This window comes from Cololabis saira, chromosome 6 (genome assembly GCF_033807715.1).
Source record: "Cololabis saira isolate AMF1-May2022 chromosome 6, fColSai1.1, whole genome shotgun sequence".
NCBI classification, from domain to species: Eukaryota; Metazoa; Chordata; class Actinopteri; order Beloniformes; family Belonidae; genus Cololabis; species Cololabis saira.
In genome coordinates this window covers 16,852,252-16,873,373 of record NC_084592.1, presented here as the reverse complement: position 1 = coordinate 16,873,373, position 21,122 = coordinate 16,852,252, and the positions used below count along the sequence as shown (strand labels likewise).

The 21,122-nt window shown below is 41.0% G+C and overlaps 1 protein-coding gene across 1 annotated transcript; it reads left to right on the top strand.

Moving 5' to 3' along the window:
* Positions 1-313: 313 nt before the first annotated feature.
* On the top strand, positions 314-20,497 carry mospd2 (motile sperm domain containing 2). Its single transcript, XM_061723395.1, has 15 exons — positions 314-474; positions 556-613; positions 2,349-2,504; positions 3,625-3,711; positions 3,810-3,964; positions 5,153-5,213; positions 5,388-5,426; positions 5,512-5,636; positions 6,329-6,505; positions 10,046-10,164; positions 15,674-15,767; positions 17,012-17,108; positions 17,634-17,754; positions 17,837-17,939; positions 19,890-20,497. The coding sequence occupies exons 1-15, from the start codon at positions 442-444 to the stop codon at positions 20,040-20,042; spliced, it is 1,578 nt and encodes a 525-aa protein (XP_061579379.1). The 5' UTR covers positions 314-441; the 3' UTR covers positions 20,043-20,497.
* Positions 20,498-21,122: the final 625 nt, after the last annotated feature.

Here is a 21,122-nt window from a genome sequence, read left to right as displayed (position 1 = left end):
AAACACATTAAACCACTATAAGCTTTAAGCTGTGTCATGTTGTCTCGGCTTTGTCAGCTAAGCCACGATATAAAAAACGCTGAGTAGTTATTTTTATTATTATTATTATTCGCGACTTTGGACACAATGTAACACCATCTTGTTCAGAACAAATGAGTCAAGCCTGAATTATGGTTATTCGACGCAGAGCTTACGCCGTAGCCTACGGCGTAGGTTGCGCGTCGCCGCGTAACCTACGCCGTAGGCTCTGCGTCGGCTAACGCGGGACCATAAATCAGCCTTCACACGGCTGGAGAGAGGAGTGGCTACGGCCGGACACAAAATGGCGCCGACAGGCCGACAGTTTCACACTCGGCACTGATTCCTCTGATCGCCTCCGTCGGCGAAACCACCGTCTTGTTTTCCACTACAACGCGGAACCGTCTTTAGAGCCGCCGAAACATGGCAGAGAATGAGTCACACGAAGGGGAGCAGGTTAGCCGACGACTGTTATTAGAAAAACAAGACAAGACAAAACCCTAACCTTTCTCTAACCCGACACTCTTCTCTTGACAGGACCTGGAGAGGAAAATCGAAGAGATCAGGCGGAGATTCAACGATGAGTTGCTCCAAGGTAACAGTTTGTGTCTATAACTTGTGGACAGACACTTTCGGTTCACGTATAAGCTTTTGCTGCAAGTTAAATGTGGAATAGTTTGCTGTTAGTTTAATTCCAGGTTGAAACACGTGTTTCTTGAGCAGAGAGGTTAGCTCTGCTATGCTACTGTTTACAATAACAAACAGGAGATAACACTTGTTTTCTCAGCCTTTGGGCATCAGCTGATACTGATAATGTTATTATTATTTTGTTATTAATATTATTATTTAAAAAATGTTCTTATAAGAAGTTAAACTATAGTTTTAACACATTTTTAACACCAGATTTACACTAAATTTGACAGAAGTTGGTCCTCCAGGATGATGAATTCTACAGTTTAGGCCATCATTTTTGCTCCTTAAATGCCTAATAATAATAATAATAATAATAATAATAAGGTTGCTTGAGGTGTTTTATTAAGTGACATTTGTGTGCCACCTGTGGAAACAGCATTGCACAAGTCAAGGTAAATTTATTTATATAGCACAATTCAACACAAGGTACAAAGTAATTCAAAGTGCTTTACATTGACATATAAAGCGGCAAGACATAATTAGACAGTAAATAACAAATAAGATTGAAAAAATTAAGAATAAGAAAAGAAGTGAAATAATAAAAAGCACAAGCTGTTAAAAATAAGGGCAGTAGAATACAGCAGGTAAGTTTTAATTTAGGAGTACGCTTCAGTACAATGACCATGGCACAGTTTTCCTTGTGTGATTATTGCCAATATGATGTTAATGCTTGACAACTCTTCCCCACCTGGAAATGACAAACAGGATGTTGTAAGGTGGTTTATGGTTTTATAGAGCAAAATAATTGGGAATTTGTTTTTTTTTAAATACTGTTAGATAGGTAAAAACTTCACATACCCCTACTTTTATTAATTTATTGTATTTCTTGGGCAGTATTTGCACCTATTTCCAATTTTTGTAACAGAGCTACTCTACTCCAGAGGTGCTTTGTTTGTAGTTTTTAGCATTTTAAACTGAAGAGTAAATATATATTTCCTTTATTTAACCAGGCAAGCAAATTAAGAACAAATTTCTTATTTTCAAGTGCAGCCTAGGGGGAGGGGGAGCTAAGATGAAAAAGAACAAAGTTATATTAATACACAAAAACACATTAAAACACAATACAAAAGATAAAACAATTAATCAAGTAATTCAAACAGTCAGTATGCATGAAGGAGGATTAAAGGCAAGTATCTGTTTAGATGCAAACATCATGTGATCCACTACTTGAGTGTTTTTGTTTTTAGATTCAACAGATAAGTATGACCCATAGATTTTTTTTTTTTAATGTCATTTCTTTTTCTTCGGGCAGTATTTGAACCTATTTCCAATATTTGTATTGTAGCTGCTGCAGAGGTTCTTTGATTGTAGTTTTTTAGCATTTTACATTGAACAGTAAATGTGATCGAAAGTGACCTGTTTAGATTCGAACATCGTGTGATCCAGTACTTGAGTCTTTTTGTTTTTAGATTCAACAGATAAGTATGACCCATAGATTTTTTTTTTTTAATGTCATTTCTTTTTCTTTGGGCAGTATTTGAACCTATTTCCAATATTTGTATTGTAGCTGCTGCAGAGGTTCTTTGATTGTAGTTTTTTAGCATTTTACATTGAACAGTAAATGTGATCGAAAGTGACCTGTTTAGATTCGAACATCGTGTGATCCAGTACTTGAGTGTTTTTGTTTTTGTTTTTAGATTCAACAGATAAGTACGACTCCAGAGATGTGGAAAGACTTCAGAGTGACGATACCGTGGTGGAGGGTTACCTGGAATGGAGGCATTATGTTATTGACGATACCTTGAAAATGATCGATGACAGTTTTCTGTGGAGAAAAGAATATGGAGTGAATGGTAAGATTTTTTTAACATTCTCAATAGTCTGTGATATATGTGTGTTTTATAACAGTTTGTCTGAATTACCTTTTTGATGTCAGCGCTAATAGCCACTGGTTTGATATGTCTTTCTAAACAATCCTTTGTGTACGAGTTATGATCCCCTTACAAAACATTTTGTCTGGGTAGATTGTTTGTTTGGTTTTAATCATGAAAAAATACGCCTATGAGCCTTTTGTATTTTCAATATAAGTCTTTTTATTCTTAGTGAAACAGGTAGCACTCATTCTGGTGCCAAAAAAGTACTGCAGTTCAACATCCAAATCTCCCTTTTACAAAGAGGAAGAAGAAGAAATGTTGCCGTTTGTGTCACAAGCTTGCGACAAGAATCAGTGGTTGCCTTTGTCCTTATCTTGGAAGAGCACAGACTGAGTGGCATTGTGTGTTAAACATACACAAGCTAACCCAGCGGACAATGCATACTGTTTTTCTTGAGGAACGTAAAGACCTTCTGTTTGTTAGCCTTTTAATCTGTTTTTTTTTTTTTTAGGAAATTTGATTTATTGTAGCAACTGGTATCTGGGCGGTTGGCTTTGTTCACATGTATTGAAGGGGATGATATCTTTTATATCAGTTTGAGCAGTTTCGCTGGGGTCAATTTAGAGGATGTGGTTCCTAATTTGCAGTGTGTGTGTGTCAAATGACTGACTTCCTCCTAAACGTTAGACAGTATTAACCTAGAGTCTTGGTTGTATGTGTACTTTGTCTGTCAGGGTGCCATTTAACTTAATTTAGAATTAGACTAGAAATAGACTTTTGGTATTGATAGGACTGAAATAGTCCAAAGATGCAACAATATGTCACAAATTGCCACATATTTTTTGTTTTTGCCAGTCAGAAGGCCCATTGTTTAGTTGCTGACTTCAGTCTCCACGTCTAGTATCTTTGGTCAGTCCCTGTTGTGTATCTGCACAAACTAACAGTGTCTTTCATGAATGTGTGGGTGGCTGCAAGTGGCTTTTTAGTCTCAAAGCACTTTGAGTGGTCAATAAGACTAGAAAAGCAGTTTAACCATTTAATTTACCAAGAGTGTTAACTGATGCTAACAGTCTCGTGTTTTTCTCCCTGTGGGTTTCAGATCTTAATGAGAGCACCATTCCCAAGTGGATGTTCGAGACTGGTGCCGTTTACCTCCATGGCTACGACAAAGAGGGCAACAAGCTCTGTACGTACACGTTCTGTTAAACTGTTGTGTATATAAACATTGAAATTCGGGGTTAAATGTGGAAATGATTGAATTGTTTTCCTTTTTCCTGTATTAAGTCTGGTTCAAGGTTAAGCTGAACGTTAAGGATGCAAAAACTGCCTTGGACAAGAAGAAGTATGTCGCCTTCTGGTTGGAGCGATATGCGAAGAGAGAGCCAGGAATGCCCCTCACCGTTGTGTTTGACATGGCAGAGTCTGGCATCGGCAATATCGTAAGTCCATAAGGAATTAGAGCTGAGTTTATTTGTTTTTCCCCTTAATGTATCCCTTAGTCTTGTTTTCTTATACTTAAAATATGTTCTTCAATATTAAAGTCATGTTTTTTTTTTTTTCTTTCCTCTTCCTGATACGGCATATTCATTTTGAAAAACGCCATCTTCTTTGCTGGGACTGTCATTGCGACGCTGCCGAGCGCCCTCATATTTCTCACTGCTTGAGCTGTGGTCTCGCCGTGCCTGATGCTCTTCAATGGTTTAACACTTTGGAGATTAAAGTAACCTTTAAATCCTGATGGTCAATTCCAGTGGGCTGTCTAATCCTTAAACTCACTGTGTCACAACGGCAGGCTCCTTGACGGAGCTCTCCCTCGGAGAGTGTATTTCATTAGCTAAGCTCCCCACTGGAGAAATGGCTCAATTAAATACAAATAAACCAGCAGAAGAAAGATTGAAAAAATAAATAGCTATGCAGCCCCCCTCCCCTAAAAAAAAAATAAGAATAGATTAGAAGCTCAACCATCTTACTGAGTTGTGTTCAGCCCCACTATAAACCGGAGCAGGGGAAGCCAGCATGATCTCATTAAGGCTTCAGAGTGAGTCTTCAGCGTAGCAATGAGGCCTGTGGCCAATTATGGAGCCCAGCCAGTGTACAGGGGCCTGATCTATTGATATTTTGTCCTTTTTTTGTAGGATTATTTCAATATATATGTGAAACAGTCACTTCAATATCACAAGGATCAGTTCACTTAGAATTATTTCAGTGATGTCAGAATATTTCAGCTGGAGATGAGGCTTTGCCACCTGTTGATGTCTCTTTGAAAAGGGGAAAACTGAGAGTGATGTCTTTGTGGCAAAGTCAAGTTATGTCAAATAAAAGCAAGTCAGATGCTTGTCTGTTTAGTAAAATGTTCACATTTATATGAATTTGTAATATTGTTGACATTAGCAAAGTAACATGATCTTATTTCTGAAAGTACTTGGGAGGGATTGACTCTCGAAACACTTAGATGAAGTTTCAGTAAATTTGTGTTTAATCTTAAGTGGGTCACATCAGATCCTGAGGCGCTGAAGAGGGAACAAACATTCTCTCTGGTTGAAATCATTTGATAAAGCAAATTTTACACATGGAGCCTTTTACTGTAGTTCTACTTTACATGACTCTTTTTTTTTTCTGTTTTTTAGGACATGGACTTTGTAAAGTATGTCATTAATTGCTTCAAAGTATATTATCCAAAGTTTTTATGTAAGTAACAAAACTTGATGCAATGTCAAAAAGAGATATTAATATTAATCCACATTCACATGTTTTAACCTTGACTCATGATTGTAATTTATTGATACTTTTATAGCCAAATGTTGGGAGTTAACAACATGTTTCACATTCTGAAACGTATCTTTTGTATTTTTATCATTTCAGCCAAAATGATCATAGTGGATATGCCTTGGATCATGAATGGTGAGTCGACTCAGCTGATGGTTCACGATATCTGTTTTTAATGTGGATAAAATCCTCGAGTATAAGACGTGTCTGTCTGTTTCAGCTGCTTGGAAGATTGTAAAGTCGTGGTTGGGTCCAGACGCAATCAGCAAGCTCAAGTTCACATCCAAAACTGAGGTCCAGACGTTCATTGACCCCGAGTACTTGCCACCTCATATGGGTGGAACGGTATGCTCTTCTCTCTTCTTACACGTCTAATGTACAAAACTTCCAGGTATCGGTTAAAATACAGTCAACATTTACTACAGTTGTGAAACATTCAGCGTCTCACGGTTCAGCTCGGATCCTCTGAGACTTTTTATTTGAAATGATTGTTGGTTAATTTAAGGTGGATGGTGTAAGAACGTGTATAATATAGATTATGTAGTTATACAATTTAGATAAAGCTATGATTTGACAAAAACTTGACACTTATTCTTAAAATTTCTTTAAAAAAATAAAATCCTGCATAAATTGACAGGTTTGTTACAAAAGAAAAAATTATCTTTCAATAAAAATACAGTTTTATGATAAAAATGATGAGGCTAAAGCCAATTGGCTTATTTAATTTGTACAAATCATGATAATTTTTGTCTAGTTTCTTTTTAAAATGTCATTTTGATAATTAGAAAAATATATAAAATTGATCTCTTAAGTCTTTATTTAAAACCTCTGAATGTTTTCAGACTTCATCTGTTCACTTCATTAACATAAAACACAAACTTTTATCTTTTTCCCTTTTGTACATCTGCAGTCATTGTTGTTACAGGTTCTGGATATTTATTAAAGGCATAATCTTAGTAGCAGTCTTTGTTTGAAGTAGTTGAATGTTCATTTTGACGCCAGCGCCTGTAGTGATAAGTGATGTGGTCACGTTTCAGGACCCTTTCAAGTATAGCTACCCGCCTCTTCCCGACGACGACTTCCAAACGCCCATCACTGACAACGGACCCATCGTCAGCGAGGACGACGCAGAGAGCAAAGAGGGAGAAGCTGAAAGCAGAGATGCACTTGAATCCAGCTTCAACTCAACTGACGTTGTGGCAAAGCCCAAAAAGGTATTTTTACACAGTTTAATAAAACAATATATGACATGACTTAAGTTTTGTGCAGATCTCTGAGGTGGGAGCTCAGTCATTTGAGCTTTTTCTGAACGATGATGACTTTTCTGTTACGATTTACACATGAACATGATTATTTGTGTAGCGTAGCTATTCTCATTTCAGCCAGCCGTGTCCATCTCACTTGTCAGATTACTTCCTGTACAGTCAGAGATTCCTCCTGTGCTACTTTCTCTACGCTGCACTTGACAACGGCACATAATCGGGCCACTTTGTAGCAGGTATCTCGCTGACGCTGTAATCTTTGAGCTCTTGCTCGCGTCTGTAAAGGGGACTCCTAATGTTTTTGCCTGCAATTAAATCCAGGAACAAAGCTCACGTGATCCACAGGAGCCGTCTTGTGTATCTGAAGCATTTCCACGCCTTTACTGTACTCTTGTTCCCTCGGCAGCGTGAAGCAACGTCACTGATGATCAGGCTGAATGTTTGTCCTTCCCCTCGTTCTCACTGTGATGTCACTGTTCTCACCCGGGTGTAGTCGGCCTGCATCTCACTCCCCACAGGACCATCCAGCCTTCCCTCGTTTCACTTATTATTTCTAGCTTGCATGGCAAGAAGACCTGCTAAGAAATGAGTATTAAAGGATCATTTCAGGATATACACAAAAACGAGCTCTGACATGGAGATAAAGTGGTACATTACGAGATTGTTTTTGTTAATTTACTGTCACACTGTGAGCTGCAGAGTTGAGGTTGATTGGACTTGGACGAGCAGTTATTATGGCTCACTTTGTGTAAGAAACAGACTGTATCTGCTGAAGAGACCCAGCGGGACTATGTCACCCAAAAGCTTCTCCCACGAGCCTCCTAAGCTCCAGCAAACAAACAGTTGCCTCATTGTTAATAAATGCCACGTCGGTTATGCACAAGCGGTTTAGATCTGCAAAGCAGCGATATGCAAATCAGTTACTTATTATCTTCTCAGTAATCTAGAGGCTCAAGTTGCACATCTCCCTCTTAAAGCACTATTTTATTTTATTTTCTGAATGCAAATTTAAAAGAGCTGCAGTCCTGTGACCTGGCGGAGTACTTATCGAAACATCTGAGTCACCACGCGGCAAAGAGGAAGATATTTTATCTTTCTTTTTAAACGAGTTTGACAACTTTCATAATCGTACTGAGGTGACTTCTGACACACAGGAGATGTTACTATTTATATTGGAGGAAAGTCTATGAACAGGGCAAGAGCAGCGTTGCTAAATTTCTCTAGAAACTGTAACAAGTACTTCAGATAACTGGCTGAAGGTCACATAATTTTAAAAAACAACAACAGAATAATAAAGCTTTTAAAATGCCCTTTTTAGACAGGATTTTCCTCACTTAAGGCTTTTGTTATTATACCGTAGATAAGACCGTATACATACTTTTTGTTCTGTACTGTTTTTGGTTCCGGGTTTGATGATGAAATGTAAGAGTGTTTTAAAGCAAACATGATGAAACGAAGGGAAGGTTAGCAGTGAGATGAGAAGCCGGCGGTTTCAGATGAGGACTTCAGAGGAATGTGTAATAATTAACGGGTTAATTATCCGCGTCTCCCGCTGTAAGACCTGCTGCTTTCCTGTTGCCACGGCGTGTGAACTAAATTCATCCGGCTTAACGTGGTAGCCCTCGTTCCCGGCAACCCGTGCTGCGACTCAACGTCAGGCGCCGGTTGGAGATTCTCTGCTGCTGGAAGTTTTAAGCCCGCCTGAGCGCATTCCTCGCAGCGCTTGAGCTCTCTGCTGCCGGTTCATGTTTTCTCAATAAATAAAGTCTCTCCTCCCTTCCTCCGCTACCCGCCATCTGGACCTGGAGTCCCCCGAGTTCCCAGGAAGTACTGAGCTGATAACCAAATTGCTTCAGGAGGCTAATTTCCTTTTTTTATTTATTCATTTTTATTTTTTGTTCAAACAAGGGCTGGGAGTGTTGAGGCAGAGTAGGAGTCTGGAAGACCTCTACAGTCTGGACAGGCAGGTGTGCTCATGTGAGACAGAATGTTGTGAGTACGCCTGCCTCGCAGCCCACTGACGCTACACTCCTAAACACGTTGACCCATCCCGGACCTCAACGTTTTAAATTTCCCCCTCGAACCACAAACCTTCTGTCATCAAGAGATGGAGCCTCAAGAAAGGGCAGCTCTTCATCGTTTGCACACTGATGTTACTCACATTTCACTTTAATTCATGGAGTAAGGGTAACACTGTTGCCCTGAACAGTTTTGCTATATTTTTAATCATCTAACCTCAGATTATGAACTACGGTACTCAGAGAATTACTGTAATGTTACAGTAGACTGTTATTAACTTTCACCACTTAATCTTCGACTGTTTCTGCCTTTAAGGCAACTTTTTAACATAAGCCTTCTGTGCCTTGTCCTCCAACGTCACTTTTAATCAAGTCTGGGACTTGAGAGATGCTAATCAAGTAGGCAATCTTGTTTTGTGCTGTTTTTTAACGTGTATTTCAGATCAAAGAATCAATTTCTTTAATTGCATTTCGGTTATCAGTAGAGATGTAGTCCTGTCTTTGTCCTTTTTTCATTTCATATCTTAAACATGACAAAAGCACTATATGTTACTGATTAATTTGCACTATTATTAGTTTCGTGTCCATTTGTTTTTCAAATCACTGACAATTTATGCTTATTTATATGTTATGTAACTTATTAGAGCGTCATAGTTTGGCAGAATCGCTGCCAATGCTTTTGTTTTTCCTCAACAAATGACTGTACTTTTAGTGTTTTTGTGTGTAAAACTACCGGGAATATAAATTTAATATCTGATTCAATTTAAAAAAATGTTTTTAATTTTGCACAATTGTTATGATTCACTTTTAAAATGAATAAATGGGAATTTATAATCAGAAACCGATCATCTCCTGATGTCTTATTTGTGGCGGCTGCATTTTATTGCTCATCACAGGAGAAAACACACTTCCCCCTCCGAGTCATGAACGTCTCATCACATGCTTGGTCAGATTCAGACCCCCCCAGAATTACCCATTCCATCTTTATCATCCAGCATTTACGCAGTCGTTTCACAATTTCTGTCCCGTCAGCCCTCATGTGGTCTGTTCGCTAATCTGGGCCAAAGTTTAGACGCGCTTGGCAGGAAGTCAAGTTATCTGTGTTTTGAGTAATCACATGACTTTTATTCCCAACTGAACCACTTTCGTTCAAGGGGTTTCTGGTTTCGTCGAGTCATAAGTTTGTGGGTTTTTGGTTCCACATTTTCATGGACACGCTTGTTTTGTGTTCCCAATGCACGCCAATACCATCAAAGGTCAAGAGTTTCTCAGTAAAAGGATTAAAAATAGGGAATTGTACTCTGATGACATCACCATCACTTAACTGAGCAGCTCATCAGTTTAATATAGACACCAATAAAAACTTTCATTAATTAAAGGCTTTTTCTGCACGAAGGGCAAAGGTCAAACCTTTGTCACACGATCACGTTGTCATTAGTGCCTTTTTCTAATCGAGTGGTCTTTGCCGTTTCAGGTGAATTTCCAGGAAGACAGTTTGAGGTCAGAGGACAATGATAGAAGTGAAGGAAGTGCCAGAGTCAAAGGAGCCCGGAAGCCTCTCACAACCTTCAAGGGCGCTCTGCTAGACGTTAGGTAGGTCGTCGCGCTGAAGCCCACGGCCCGCTTACATCACACTGGCTCCTCCGACCTAAACCTCACCAGAGCTCGTGATCACATGTGGAAGTCGTTATTACAATTACATTTGCAGTTCCCATTCTTTCATCAAATGTGCAGCCCACTTCTGTATCTTTCTTTTTTTTTTTCTTCTGTTGGTTGAAGACTCGACAACTAAAACAGATTTGCAGGAGCTTGCAAGCAGACATTTACACTCAACGGCCACTTTATTAGGTACACCCGTCCAACCGGTTAATGCAAATTTCTGATCAGCCAATCACATGGCAACAACTCGATGCATTCAGGCATGTAGACGTGGTCAAGACGACCTGGTGCAGTTCAAACCAGCATCAGAACGGGCAAGAAAGGTGATTTTAAGTGACTTTGAACGTGCCCTGGTTGTTGGTGCCGGACATGCTGGTCTGAGTGTTTCAGAAACTGCTGATCTACTGGGATTTTAAGGCACAACCATCACTGGGGTTTAAAGAGAACGGTCCAAAAAAGAGAAAATATCCAGTTCTGTGGGCGCAAATGCCGTGTTGCTGCCAGAGGTCAGACTGGTTGGAGCTTATAGAAAGGCAACAGTAACTCACATAACCAGTCGCTACAACCGAGGTTTGCAGAAGAGCATCTCTGAACACGGAACACGTCCAACCTTGAGGCGGATGGACCACAGCAGCAGAAAACCACACCGGGTGTTACTCCTGTCAGCTTACAGGAAACTGAGGCTACGATTCACACAGGCTCACCAAAACTGGACAACAGAAGAAGGAAAAACGTTGCCTGGTCTGATGAGTATCTATTTCTGCCGTGACATTCGGATAGTCGGGCATCAACAACATGAAAACAGGGATCCATCCTGCCTTGTATCAGCGGTTCAGGCTGGTGGTGGTGGTGTAACGGGGGGAGGGATATTTTCCTGGCACACTTTGGGCCCATTAACTGAGCATCGTGTCAACGCCACAGCCTACCTGAGTATTATTGCTGACCATGTCCATCCCTGTATGATCACAATTATCAATATGGACCAAACTCTCTGAATGATTATGTTTACATGCAGTCAAAATTCGGGTTATTGCTAATATTACGGTTACTGAAACATTTGGAATATTCCGTTTCCATGCGTGAGCAAACATGGTTACCCCTGTATACATAGTGATTAATCATTCGGGATATCTGGATCAAAACAGCGACGCGCGGAGAACGTCATGACGCAATTCCCGTCATTTCCGCTTCTTCTTCCTGTATCCAAATTCAAATCAAGTGTGGCTTTGCGCAACTTTTCGCTCACCTTCTTGTAAATCTCGCTATTCCCGGTACTTTCTACCGTCTACAAATGCCAAAATGTTCATATCCTTCATTACATTTATAAAAGGATTAGTCTCCTCCTCACTCCAAAAGTGTGGCGTGGTCTTGCGTTTCTCCGTGTTTATAAGAACTTCGTGGACTCAAAAGACCAGGATTCCTTGTGAACAGAGCATGCGCAGAAAACAAATTCCTGTTCCGTTTGATCGGGATATTCCGTTAGGCTTTTACATGACCCAATATTCGGGTTTTAAAAGGAGGAACCCAGGGGTCATATTCAGGTTTTTAAAAACCCGAATATGAGCAAATTCGGGTTATTCAAAGGGGTTATTGGTGTTTACATGGTTGTGCAAATTCGAGTTATTGCCAATATTCGTGTTTGAAAAGGGTTATTGACTGCATGTAAACGCAGTCAATGTTTCCAGGACCTTGTTGAATCTATGCCACGAAGGTTTGAGGCAGTTCTGAAGGCAAAAGGGGGTCCAACCCGGTACTAGCTAGGTGTACCTAATAAAGTGGCCGGGAAGTGTATGACAGTGTCTGTGATGGTTCGTCAGCTTCACTCTTGTAACACATTAGTGGTATTTTGAGTTCTCTTGTAGGTGTTTGTCTGTTTTTTCGTGGTCAGATTTCTTCATAACCTGGACTGACATTGGGATGACGGGTTATTTTGTTGCTGGATGTGTCCCAAGCCTGTAAATACTGAGCGATACCAGGACCGGAGAGCGTTCATCTACTGAAAGAAGAGCAGATGACAGCAGCTGCTTGTTTTATTTCTCTCTGTGGTCCAAAATGTTCCACTTTTTTCTCAAGTGGTTTTTTTTATCAGCTCATTGATGGACATTGATCTGGATGATTGACATTTGCCTGCGTTAAGATGTACAAAACGGCAGGATATAAATCTACACTTTTTACACAGAATGGAGAAAACACAATAGGTTTCGAAATACCTAGCTCCCATTGGTCGTTTATATCGTTTAAAGAAAATAGAGGTTATAGTAGGCTACGTGAAAAGGAGTTCTATGTATCTGCACTCGATTGCTGTTCCTGCGGAAGACCCGGATGTCTGGCACAGTGAAATTGAAATTGAATTGCAAGAACTGAATTTGAATCGTGAGAACTGAATGTAGATTCAGTTTTTCAATGCAATGATTCAAATTAAACAATACAAATTCAAATTATCATTATGTGATTCAGATTCAGTTTTTTGATGAAATTATTCAAGTTGAGCAATTCAAATATAAATAAATTATTCAAATTCAGTTTCTAGTGGCACATATTTCTGCCCATACCTGAGGACTCATTCAATCAAGTATTAACAATTTTTTAAGGAGTGTTTTATTTTATTTGTAAATATCAGTTTTCTCTCCAGCTAAAACTAATACTACATTGTTAAATGGTTAACTCTTAAAACACCTTTATGTATAAAGTGCTCCTCTCACCGGCACACTAAAGCCACGTTTACACACAGCCGGGTATTTACAAAAACGGATATTTCCCCCTCTACGTTTTGAAAAATATCATCATTTATACGAACCTGCATAAATATGTTGTTAAGGTGCTATGAGCAGCCAAACCTACAGGCAGTGTAACAAGAAGCATAAAGTCATGCTAGCCAATCAGAATCCTGGAAAAAAGCATCAACAAATGACTCGAGTAACTACAGTGGCCGAACAAATTGTAAACACAGGTCGCACACATGACGCTGGTGACGTTTCTGTCGCATAATGTGACGTTCTGAAGCCTAAATATCCGTTTCCCTCTGTTTACAAGCAAACGTGATGACGGAGTTTTTGCTAATCTCCACTTTGTCCGTAGTTTTTAGAAATTATCGTTTTTGGAGACTTTGAACTTTGTTTTTCTGTAAACGAATGGCCGAAACGCATGAAAAAAACTTTTTTGCTACGTGTAAATGGGGCTTAAGGAGCCCGTCCTGGGCGGTTTCAGTCCGTTTGTTGTGGCTGCAGGCGACGCCTCAGCCTGAATCAACTGGACCAGGTTTGGTTTTCACTAACGAGTGAACTCAGCGTCCCCGTCTGTCTCACATTCACACAACTTTGGTTTAATGTGCAGATAAGTTGGCCCGTCTCCACTCACGACTGACTGAAGTTTACCGGGCCCGGGTCCAGAAAGGTCAGCTGGTCAACAAAGGACTGCTGGTTTCATGCCCAGCGCAGATGTTTGTTCTGGATGTTAATCCATTATTTAATCCTGAGAATTGCCTCGTGGCATAGTTACTCACATTTGTTCACAATCTTTAACCGAGTCGGTATGACCCGTTTGCTGGTACGATAATAGACATGATCAGAATTACTAATGGTATTGTGAAAACTGGCCAGAATTATATTGATTCAAGAGCCTGGAGTCATTATTGATGTGTTTATTCTTTGTATTCTGATTGATCAGAGAGGAATTAAAGATGTTTCAAGCTATGTATTCATTGATTTCAAATGAGCTGCGTTGTTAAATATTAAAAGTCCCACAGTTTGTACAGAAACGCCGGCCAGTGATTAATTTACCTTTTCAAAGCAGGACCTTTTGTTTCCTCTTGCACACGAGACTTAGAAGTAAATTATTAAAGAAGAGCATTTAAGTGTTATTAAACTGGCCCTTAACTCTATTAGCTCATCCCATGTTGAGGATGTCACTCGTCCTTTCATGAATAATGTCAGATGAGTTCTAGTTTCACAGAGAAACGGCTTTGAAGTGGGATTTTTAGCCTCTCCGGGCTGTGAAATTCACCGATAAACAGATTTAAATGAGCCCGAAACGCAGGTACGCATAAGAGCGGTGTTAGCTTGACTTCAAGGCTGTGGGCTTCAGAAGTCTGTTGGGGTCTTTTAATCTTGTTTTTGTCGGTGGTTTCTGGAGCCCGAGGACTTTTTCCTCGTCCAAGCCAACAGCTGTTCTTGGGTCGGAGCGATACACGAGGAGCCGAAGAAGAAACACTGCTTTGTCTGCGTCTGTTTTTAATGAACCAAAAGTAAATAATGTATAATAATTTCTTTTTGGTGAAGTTTAAGAACCCAGATCGGTTTAAGTGCTCGCCACACCCAGGCCAAATCCGTTTAATCACATGCTGCTTTAAGCCGGACTGAACTGCTGCAAACACAGAAATCTGGAGCTTCGCTAATCAATTAACTTATGCCTATATTTCAAACCTTTTTTTTTTTTTTGTTTGCTTCCTTTAACTTTGTTTGGAGTAGAAAGGAAATTAAATTGGAGCTCCAAAGCCCTAACAATAAAAATGTACTTTGTCCACATATAAACATATAAAACACCAGCAATGAAAAGAGAAATGGTTTTATGAGATGCTCCACGCTTTCGTCATTTTCAGATCCACATAGTAGTAGCTTGTTTTATTTTAAACATGTTTGTCTTCAACAGAAACATCAGAGTTTTAATGTTTCTGGAAATGCAGTTACTCTTAACGGCCCGAGAAAACCGAAGACTTAAAATAAATGCATTACAACATTGTTTCCTGCAATCTCCTGTTTATAGCTGAACTCTGTGTGGCCCTCAAACTGCTCTCTACTTGTTGTTGCACGCCCAGCAAACGGACACATGTGGCAGGTTAAACACCATCGCATAAATGGACTTTTACAGTGCATGTCTGTCACGTTTATGTGAACCTGCCGCACAACCACAAACGGTTTCTGCAGCGGCCGAATCGGTTGCTGCTGCCGTTGTCTTTCTCGTGCTGAGGCTTTAAAAAAAGCTTCAGTTTCACCTTCCTGGGCCTCGAAGTCGACGTGAGAAACTGTAGTGTCGGGTCACCTTCTGAGAGCTGTTACATTTCTCTGTTTAGACATCATCAACATAGAAATCCTCTTTCCTCCTGAAAGTGTGCGCTCCATCTTTTTTTAGTTAAAAAGTACTGCTGCAAACAAAGTTGTCCCCCTGAGGAGGAGTCGTGATGTGCAGCAGTAAAGAGCTGCAGATCCCAGGACAATTAAACAACGCAGGCAGCGAGGCGCAGGAAGTGTTACAGGCCAGCCTGCGTAAATGAGATGTTTACGGGAGAAATAAGTGAGGAGCGAATGGAAACTCTCGCCTGGTTGATGCGTTTTTTTTAAGAAGCAAGTTATGTTTCCATGTAAATGACTTTCGTATGACTGAAGTATTGTTTTGTTTAGTTTTTTTAACCCCCCTTTCCTCTACTCTCTCCCTGTTATGTCTTTAGTCCTGCAGAGGAACTCAGCTTCGGATCTGGCGAGACGGAGAGGAAATGCCTCATTATCTTGACCAATGTGACCAAAAATCAGGTGGCCTTTAAGGTGAGTCTGAAAGCATTTAAATCTAGGTGTGTGGCCCTAAAGCCGGGTTCAGTCTGCACGGCTTAACACCAGAACCGCCAGCTTCCTCGCACCCCCCACTGGCGTCTCTCAGACCGCCAGAAATCAGTTCTTCAAGTGGAAAAATTTGTGTTACCACTTCCTGTCCTTCATATTGTGTCTGTGTACATATGCATCTGATTAATTTATCTTTTATTTGAAATTTGTTATTGATAATGCTGTGAAAAAATATTAGTTTCATAATATATCAAATATGTTCATCATCCTCCTCAAAACGTATTATTTTAACAAACTAAATATGAAAAATACAGGCAAAACGCACACAAGTCCGCACACTAAAGACGATGTGTGCACATGGATAAACAATCAGTTTCTCTTGATTCTGTTGAGATTTGTTGGGTTCATAGTTTTGGATTTTTTTTTGTAATTGCTTAGTTCGTGTTTTTGTTTTTAAAATAATTACAACAATAAGAGTTATAGATTTTTTTTAAATTAATTGTTTTATTGTAGTGATGTCGGTGCTGAAGCGGACATCAATCGGCTCCACAGCCGCTGCTCCGCTGTTGGGAGAAACACCGTATAATTCTTTATTTATTGCGATAATTTCAATTCAGGCTACAAAATACATTTTTTTTTAATTTTATTTATTTTGACATCGTAGGTCTAACAGCTGTCAGCTGACTTTTTTTCTTCCTCTCCATGGGGGTTCAGCTCAGAGTCGGAGCCGTCCTCATCACTGAAGTCTGAAACTTCTCCTGCATCACTCCATTTGCCTCAATCCACATTTGTTTCTGTCCGTGTGTTTGATGGCTTTCCAAATCTGATCCGTAAAATGGCGATCTTCTCGCGTCTTCTCTCTCTTTCCCTCTTCGGATCAGGACATTCAGGATCATAGAAGGAAAACTAGAAGACAGAGATAAAAGACGGGCGACCAGAAACTTGCTGTGACAGATCAAAAATCACACGACTCCCCAATTAAATGTGACTCGGAATAACATATTAATGCGACTCTGCCGCAATTCCTGCAAAAAAGAAGATTAAAGAAAGTGAATCATGAAAGAAACTAAGCTTTAAGAGACTCTGAGAATCGCGCCCCTTTGCAGAACTGACATCCAAAGTTGGTTTCTCAGTTTTTAAAGTATTTTTTTGTGGACACAAATCCTAAAACAGAGTCGGATGTTGTTGGCATTTATTAACCAACATATGTGTTTCTGGGTTGCACACAGGTACGGACCACGGCACCTGAGAAGTACCGAGTGAAGCCCAGCAGCAGCAGCTGCGAGCCCGGAGTGTCGGTGGATATAATCGTGTCCTTGCATGGAGGTACTGCACTTAAGCTCCGCTCTTTGTTCACAACGGCGCAGGTTTTCCGATTCTGAACCCCAGAATAATCAAACGATTCAGTCCATTACCTTCCCCAAGTGCAGGCAGCCACTTTTCTGGGCCCGACATGCATATTTCAGGAGCGATAAAAGAATCGTATCCCAGGAACAAGCCATCAGACAACCGACAGCGAGGCAAACCACTTCTTAGCCCTCGGGCACCGGCGTGTCAGCTGTAGGTTAAGATGTGCTGAACGTAGCGGAGAAGAATCAGCGCCGCCTATTTTAGGATTACCTTTTACCTGGCTTTTATGCCGTGGTGGTTTTTTATTTATTTATTTATTTATCTTCCCTTTTGCAACGGAGTCACGTCTTACATTTATAACTCCTGGGATCGAACCAATTCAGTTACCGTCCATGTTTTTCAGTTAAATTTTCAGCTTAAAAATGAAGGTTTCCATCCATAATTTTATCTAATGTGACCAAAAGTGACATTTTCTGACAACGTTACTCTCTGTCTGTGCAGGTTCCCAGGCGTCTCCGCAGGACAGATTTCTGATCATGGCTGCAGAGATGGACAACGCTGGATCGCAGGAACTCGCACAGTTCTGGAAGGAAGTCTCCAAAACCAAGGTCATGGAGCACAGGTGGGCGTTCGTTTGTGTCCTTACTGGTGAAACGGGTCGGTGAAGGTGACATCCTCAGCTCACCGGCTTCTGTCTCCCGCAGATTACGCTGTCATGCTTTGAACAGCGTTAAAGCGACAGCGAATCCTCTCAAGGAAACCCCCGCGGAGATGGCGGCCAACGGGCAGCAAGAGCTGAGCACAGCAGTGAGTTTATTTTCTTTAAGTTCATGTAGAAAGACTTCACCATCTATTCTTATTTTATAGAGTGCCCCCGTCGCCTTCAGAGTTTTTTTTTATTTTAGGCAACAACTAAATTCCCAATTTCCGCTTTGAGGTTCCGGGTCAATACATTTAAAAAAAAAACCGAACAGAAGTCTGTAACCCTGTGTGCAGCACTCTTCCAAAACTGAAGTAAACTTTTACTTTATTTACACTATTTCTATTATTTATGTGCACTCGTTTTAGATCAGTGCTGCGTTGGAGTCGCTCGGGTCTCCGGCTGCATCAGTTTGAGTCATAAGGTCATAGAAATAACTCCTAAAAGCAGGTTTAAATTGCTGTTTTGAAGAAATAGTTCCTCGAGGATTGTATGAAACTATTGAAAACCTCTCAATTACTTCATCATAGCTGAGGTGACAGGTGGAGTCTTTCGATTAGGTACTATCAAATAAAATTGATGTATAATTAGTCCACAGGCATGAACATGAACGGTTGGGGGAGTCTGAGCTCCTTGCACTGACAGTGATAAGCAGGTGGACGTGGAGTTTCAAAAGACATCAGACTCGTTCACTCTGAAGTACTTTGAAAAACTTTAACTTCTGAGTCCTGGAAAACACTGAGGAAAACACTGCAAGATATTGTTTGTTAAAAAACACGAGAAGTGGTCGGTGAAGTATTATCAGGGTGATTTAATATAAGCATGTTTGGAGATAATTTCAGTGAAGGCCAACACCCCCCCAGCGGTTAAGCATGGAGGTGGGAGTGTGATAGTACGGGGCTGCATGTGTGCTGCCGGCGTCTGAGAGATGGCACTTTAAAAAATAAAAAAAGCACAGGCAGTGACACATTTGTTGGTATCCTTCCACTAAAGAAAACAAATTTACTGAAAATTAGACATGGTGTAAAAGAGCCATTAACCCCCATGATACTTGATATACGAAGTAACGCCTGGATTATGGTTCTGCGCTACACCAACGCAGAGCACACGCCGCTGCCGTGACGCCGTCGTGAACCCTTCGGACTTCTCTGTCACTCCATTTAGCCGCGGTGCAGTACCCCCCGCGACCGCTAGGGGGGGTGCGTTCTTTTCCTGAATGGTTTATCCGACTTTTCCGGTCAAAGAGATAAGGACAACTATTGTGTGAAAAACCAAAACGAAAAAAATCACACATACACAAAGAAAAGAGCGCTGAAAGTTCACGACTGCTTCACGAACCGGAACCGGAAATGCGTTGCTACCAAGCGAACCAATCACAGCCCTCTCTGTCTGCGTCGGTATACAACCTCTTGACGCGTAGTTACAATTTTTGGGAGGTACGCATCAGGCACGGCGTGGCATGCACCGTGGGGTGCGCGACGCGGCGCACGCTCTGCGTCGATTTGTTGCAGAACCATAATCCAGCCTTTATAAGATAAGATATTCCTTTATGAGTCCCACAGCGGGGAAATTCGCACTGTACAGCAGCAAAGGGGATAGTGCAAAACAAGAGGCATCAATAGAAATAATAATAATACAGTAATAATATCATAGAAAATTGTGTTTCTTTTCATTTATAATTGTTTACTTTATATTAAATTAACAGTTTTCTAATTATTATTATAATATTATCATTTATTTGTTTAATTGAATGAATCTGTGTTTTATCCTGTGTTGTGATTCTGGGGGTGGTGCAGAGGTCGGGTACATATCAAATATGCAACATCAGTCATCAGGGAGTTTAAACCCCTGAGTTGTATAATTTCTGGGACATAATAAAACCTCTGCAGTATTTTAAAGTGAAAAGTTGAGCAGCTCAGCTCCTCCAGCTGGAACTCCAGCAGGCCGGCTCTGCGCATGAGAGTTTCCGTCTGCCGTTGTGTTTATTTTTCCTGTTGATCTCAAACAAACACGTTTTTGTTGACGCGTGAAACTCAAGCGACTCTCCGTCTCTCCAGCTCATGCGAGTGATGGCCTGCAACTCGCGGCTGGAGCAGAAACTGAACGCGTGTCTGTGGGAGCAGAAGGTTGTGATGGGGCTGGTGCTGGTCCTGCTGGTGCTGAACCTGCTGAGTCTTTACCTGCTGGGCACGGCGCAGCGGCCGTCCTGACCCGCCACCGCCGCCGCGCCACCCTGCGCCCGCCGGCCCCGGACACGCTGACGGTTCCAGCCGGGTCGAGCTCCGACCACCTGAACGGGGAGGGATGGGGGCGATGGCGGTCGTCCCGCGCTCCCCGCGGCCTTCCCGCAGGCTGCTGCTGTTGCCGTGGCGACCCGCCAGACCCGCTGGAAGGACGCTCGAAGCTGATGTGGAGTTGGAAGGTGAAGAGTTGGATCTCCACGCTCTTGACGGTTAACAGAAAGCAGCTTAGCAGCAACGTCGAATCAGTCGAATCTTTGTCTTTTTTTAAACTCGTCATGACAAAAAAAAAATATTTAATTAAATTTAAACAGTCAATTTGTTGAAAGATTAGTTATTTTGAGCATAATATATAATTTTTATATTATAAATATGTACAAATCTGTTTAAAATATAAAATAAACATTTTTTTATCAGCAACTTGGCTCAGTATTGCGTTAAAATGCCTGTTTTTGTTTTGTTCTTGCTTGTTTTTGCCATCTTGTAACCGGGTCAGAGGTCAAACAGAAAAATGTCAGGACTAAAAACAACATTAACTCAACCACCAGAGTCCAGAGCAGCACATTTTTTTATCTGCTTTGTTTCCTTGTGCAGAAAACATCCACACTTGTATTTATTTATTTGAATAAACTCTCATTAGCACAGATGGCTGTAATTGAAAACACTGCAAACATATGACCTTACCAAACTTCTCCGCGCTCACTCCGGGGAGCCGTGGGAGATTTCTGTCTCCACTATCTCATTTAGTTTTAATTACCCCGACACTAAACGCAACTAAAAATACCAAAGCAATTACCGGCGAGTGCGAGGACGTGGCGCAACCCACTTGTAGCTTAGTGGGAAGAAGTGATATCTATAACAAGATCCTGCTCCGAGCAATCAGGACGCGATTAGTTATTAGATGCAGCGCGGGAGCCCGCCGCCGCGTTTGTTTGCAGAGGACGGATGCTGCTCCCGTTTAACTGGCGATTAAAGCGGCTCGCGCAGTCATGAGTAAACTAATCCCACTTTGATTGTTGCCACCGTGTCGCAACACGTTTGTTCCTTGAA

What these genes read in the sequence shown, in the direction of transcription:
- mospd2 (XM_061723395.1), top strand. Translation starts at nt 442, where the DNA reads ATGGCAGAGAATGAGTCACACGAAGGGGAGCAG. An exon ending in ATATTATCCAAAGTTTTTAT is followed by an intron (nt 5,214 to 5,387) that starts GTAAGTAACAAA and finishes TTATCATTTCAG; the next exon opens with CCAAAATGATCATAGTGGAT. An exon ending in AGCAAGAGCTGAGCACAGCA is followed by an intron (nt 17,940 to 19,889) that starts GTGAGTTTATTT and finishes CCGTCTCTCCAG; the next exon opens with CTCATGCGAGTGATGGCCTG.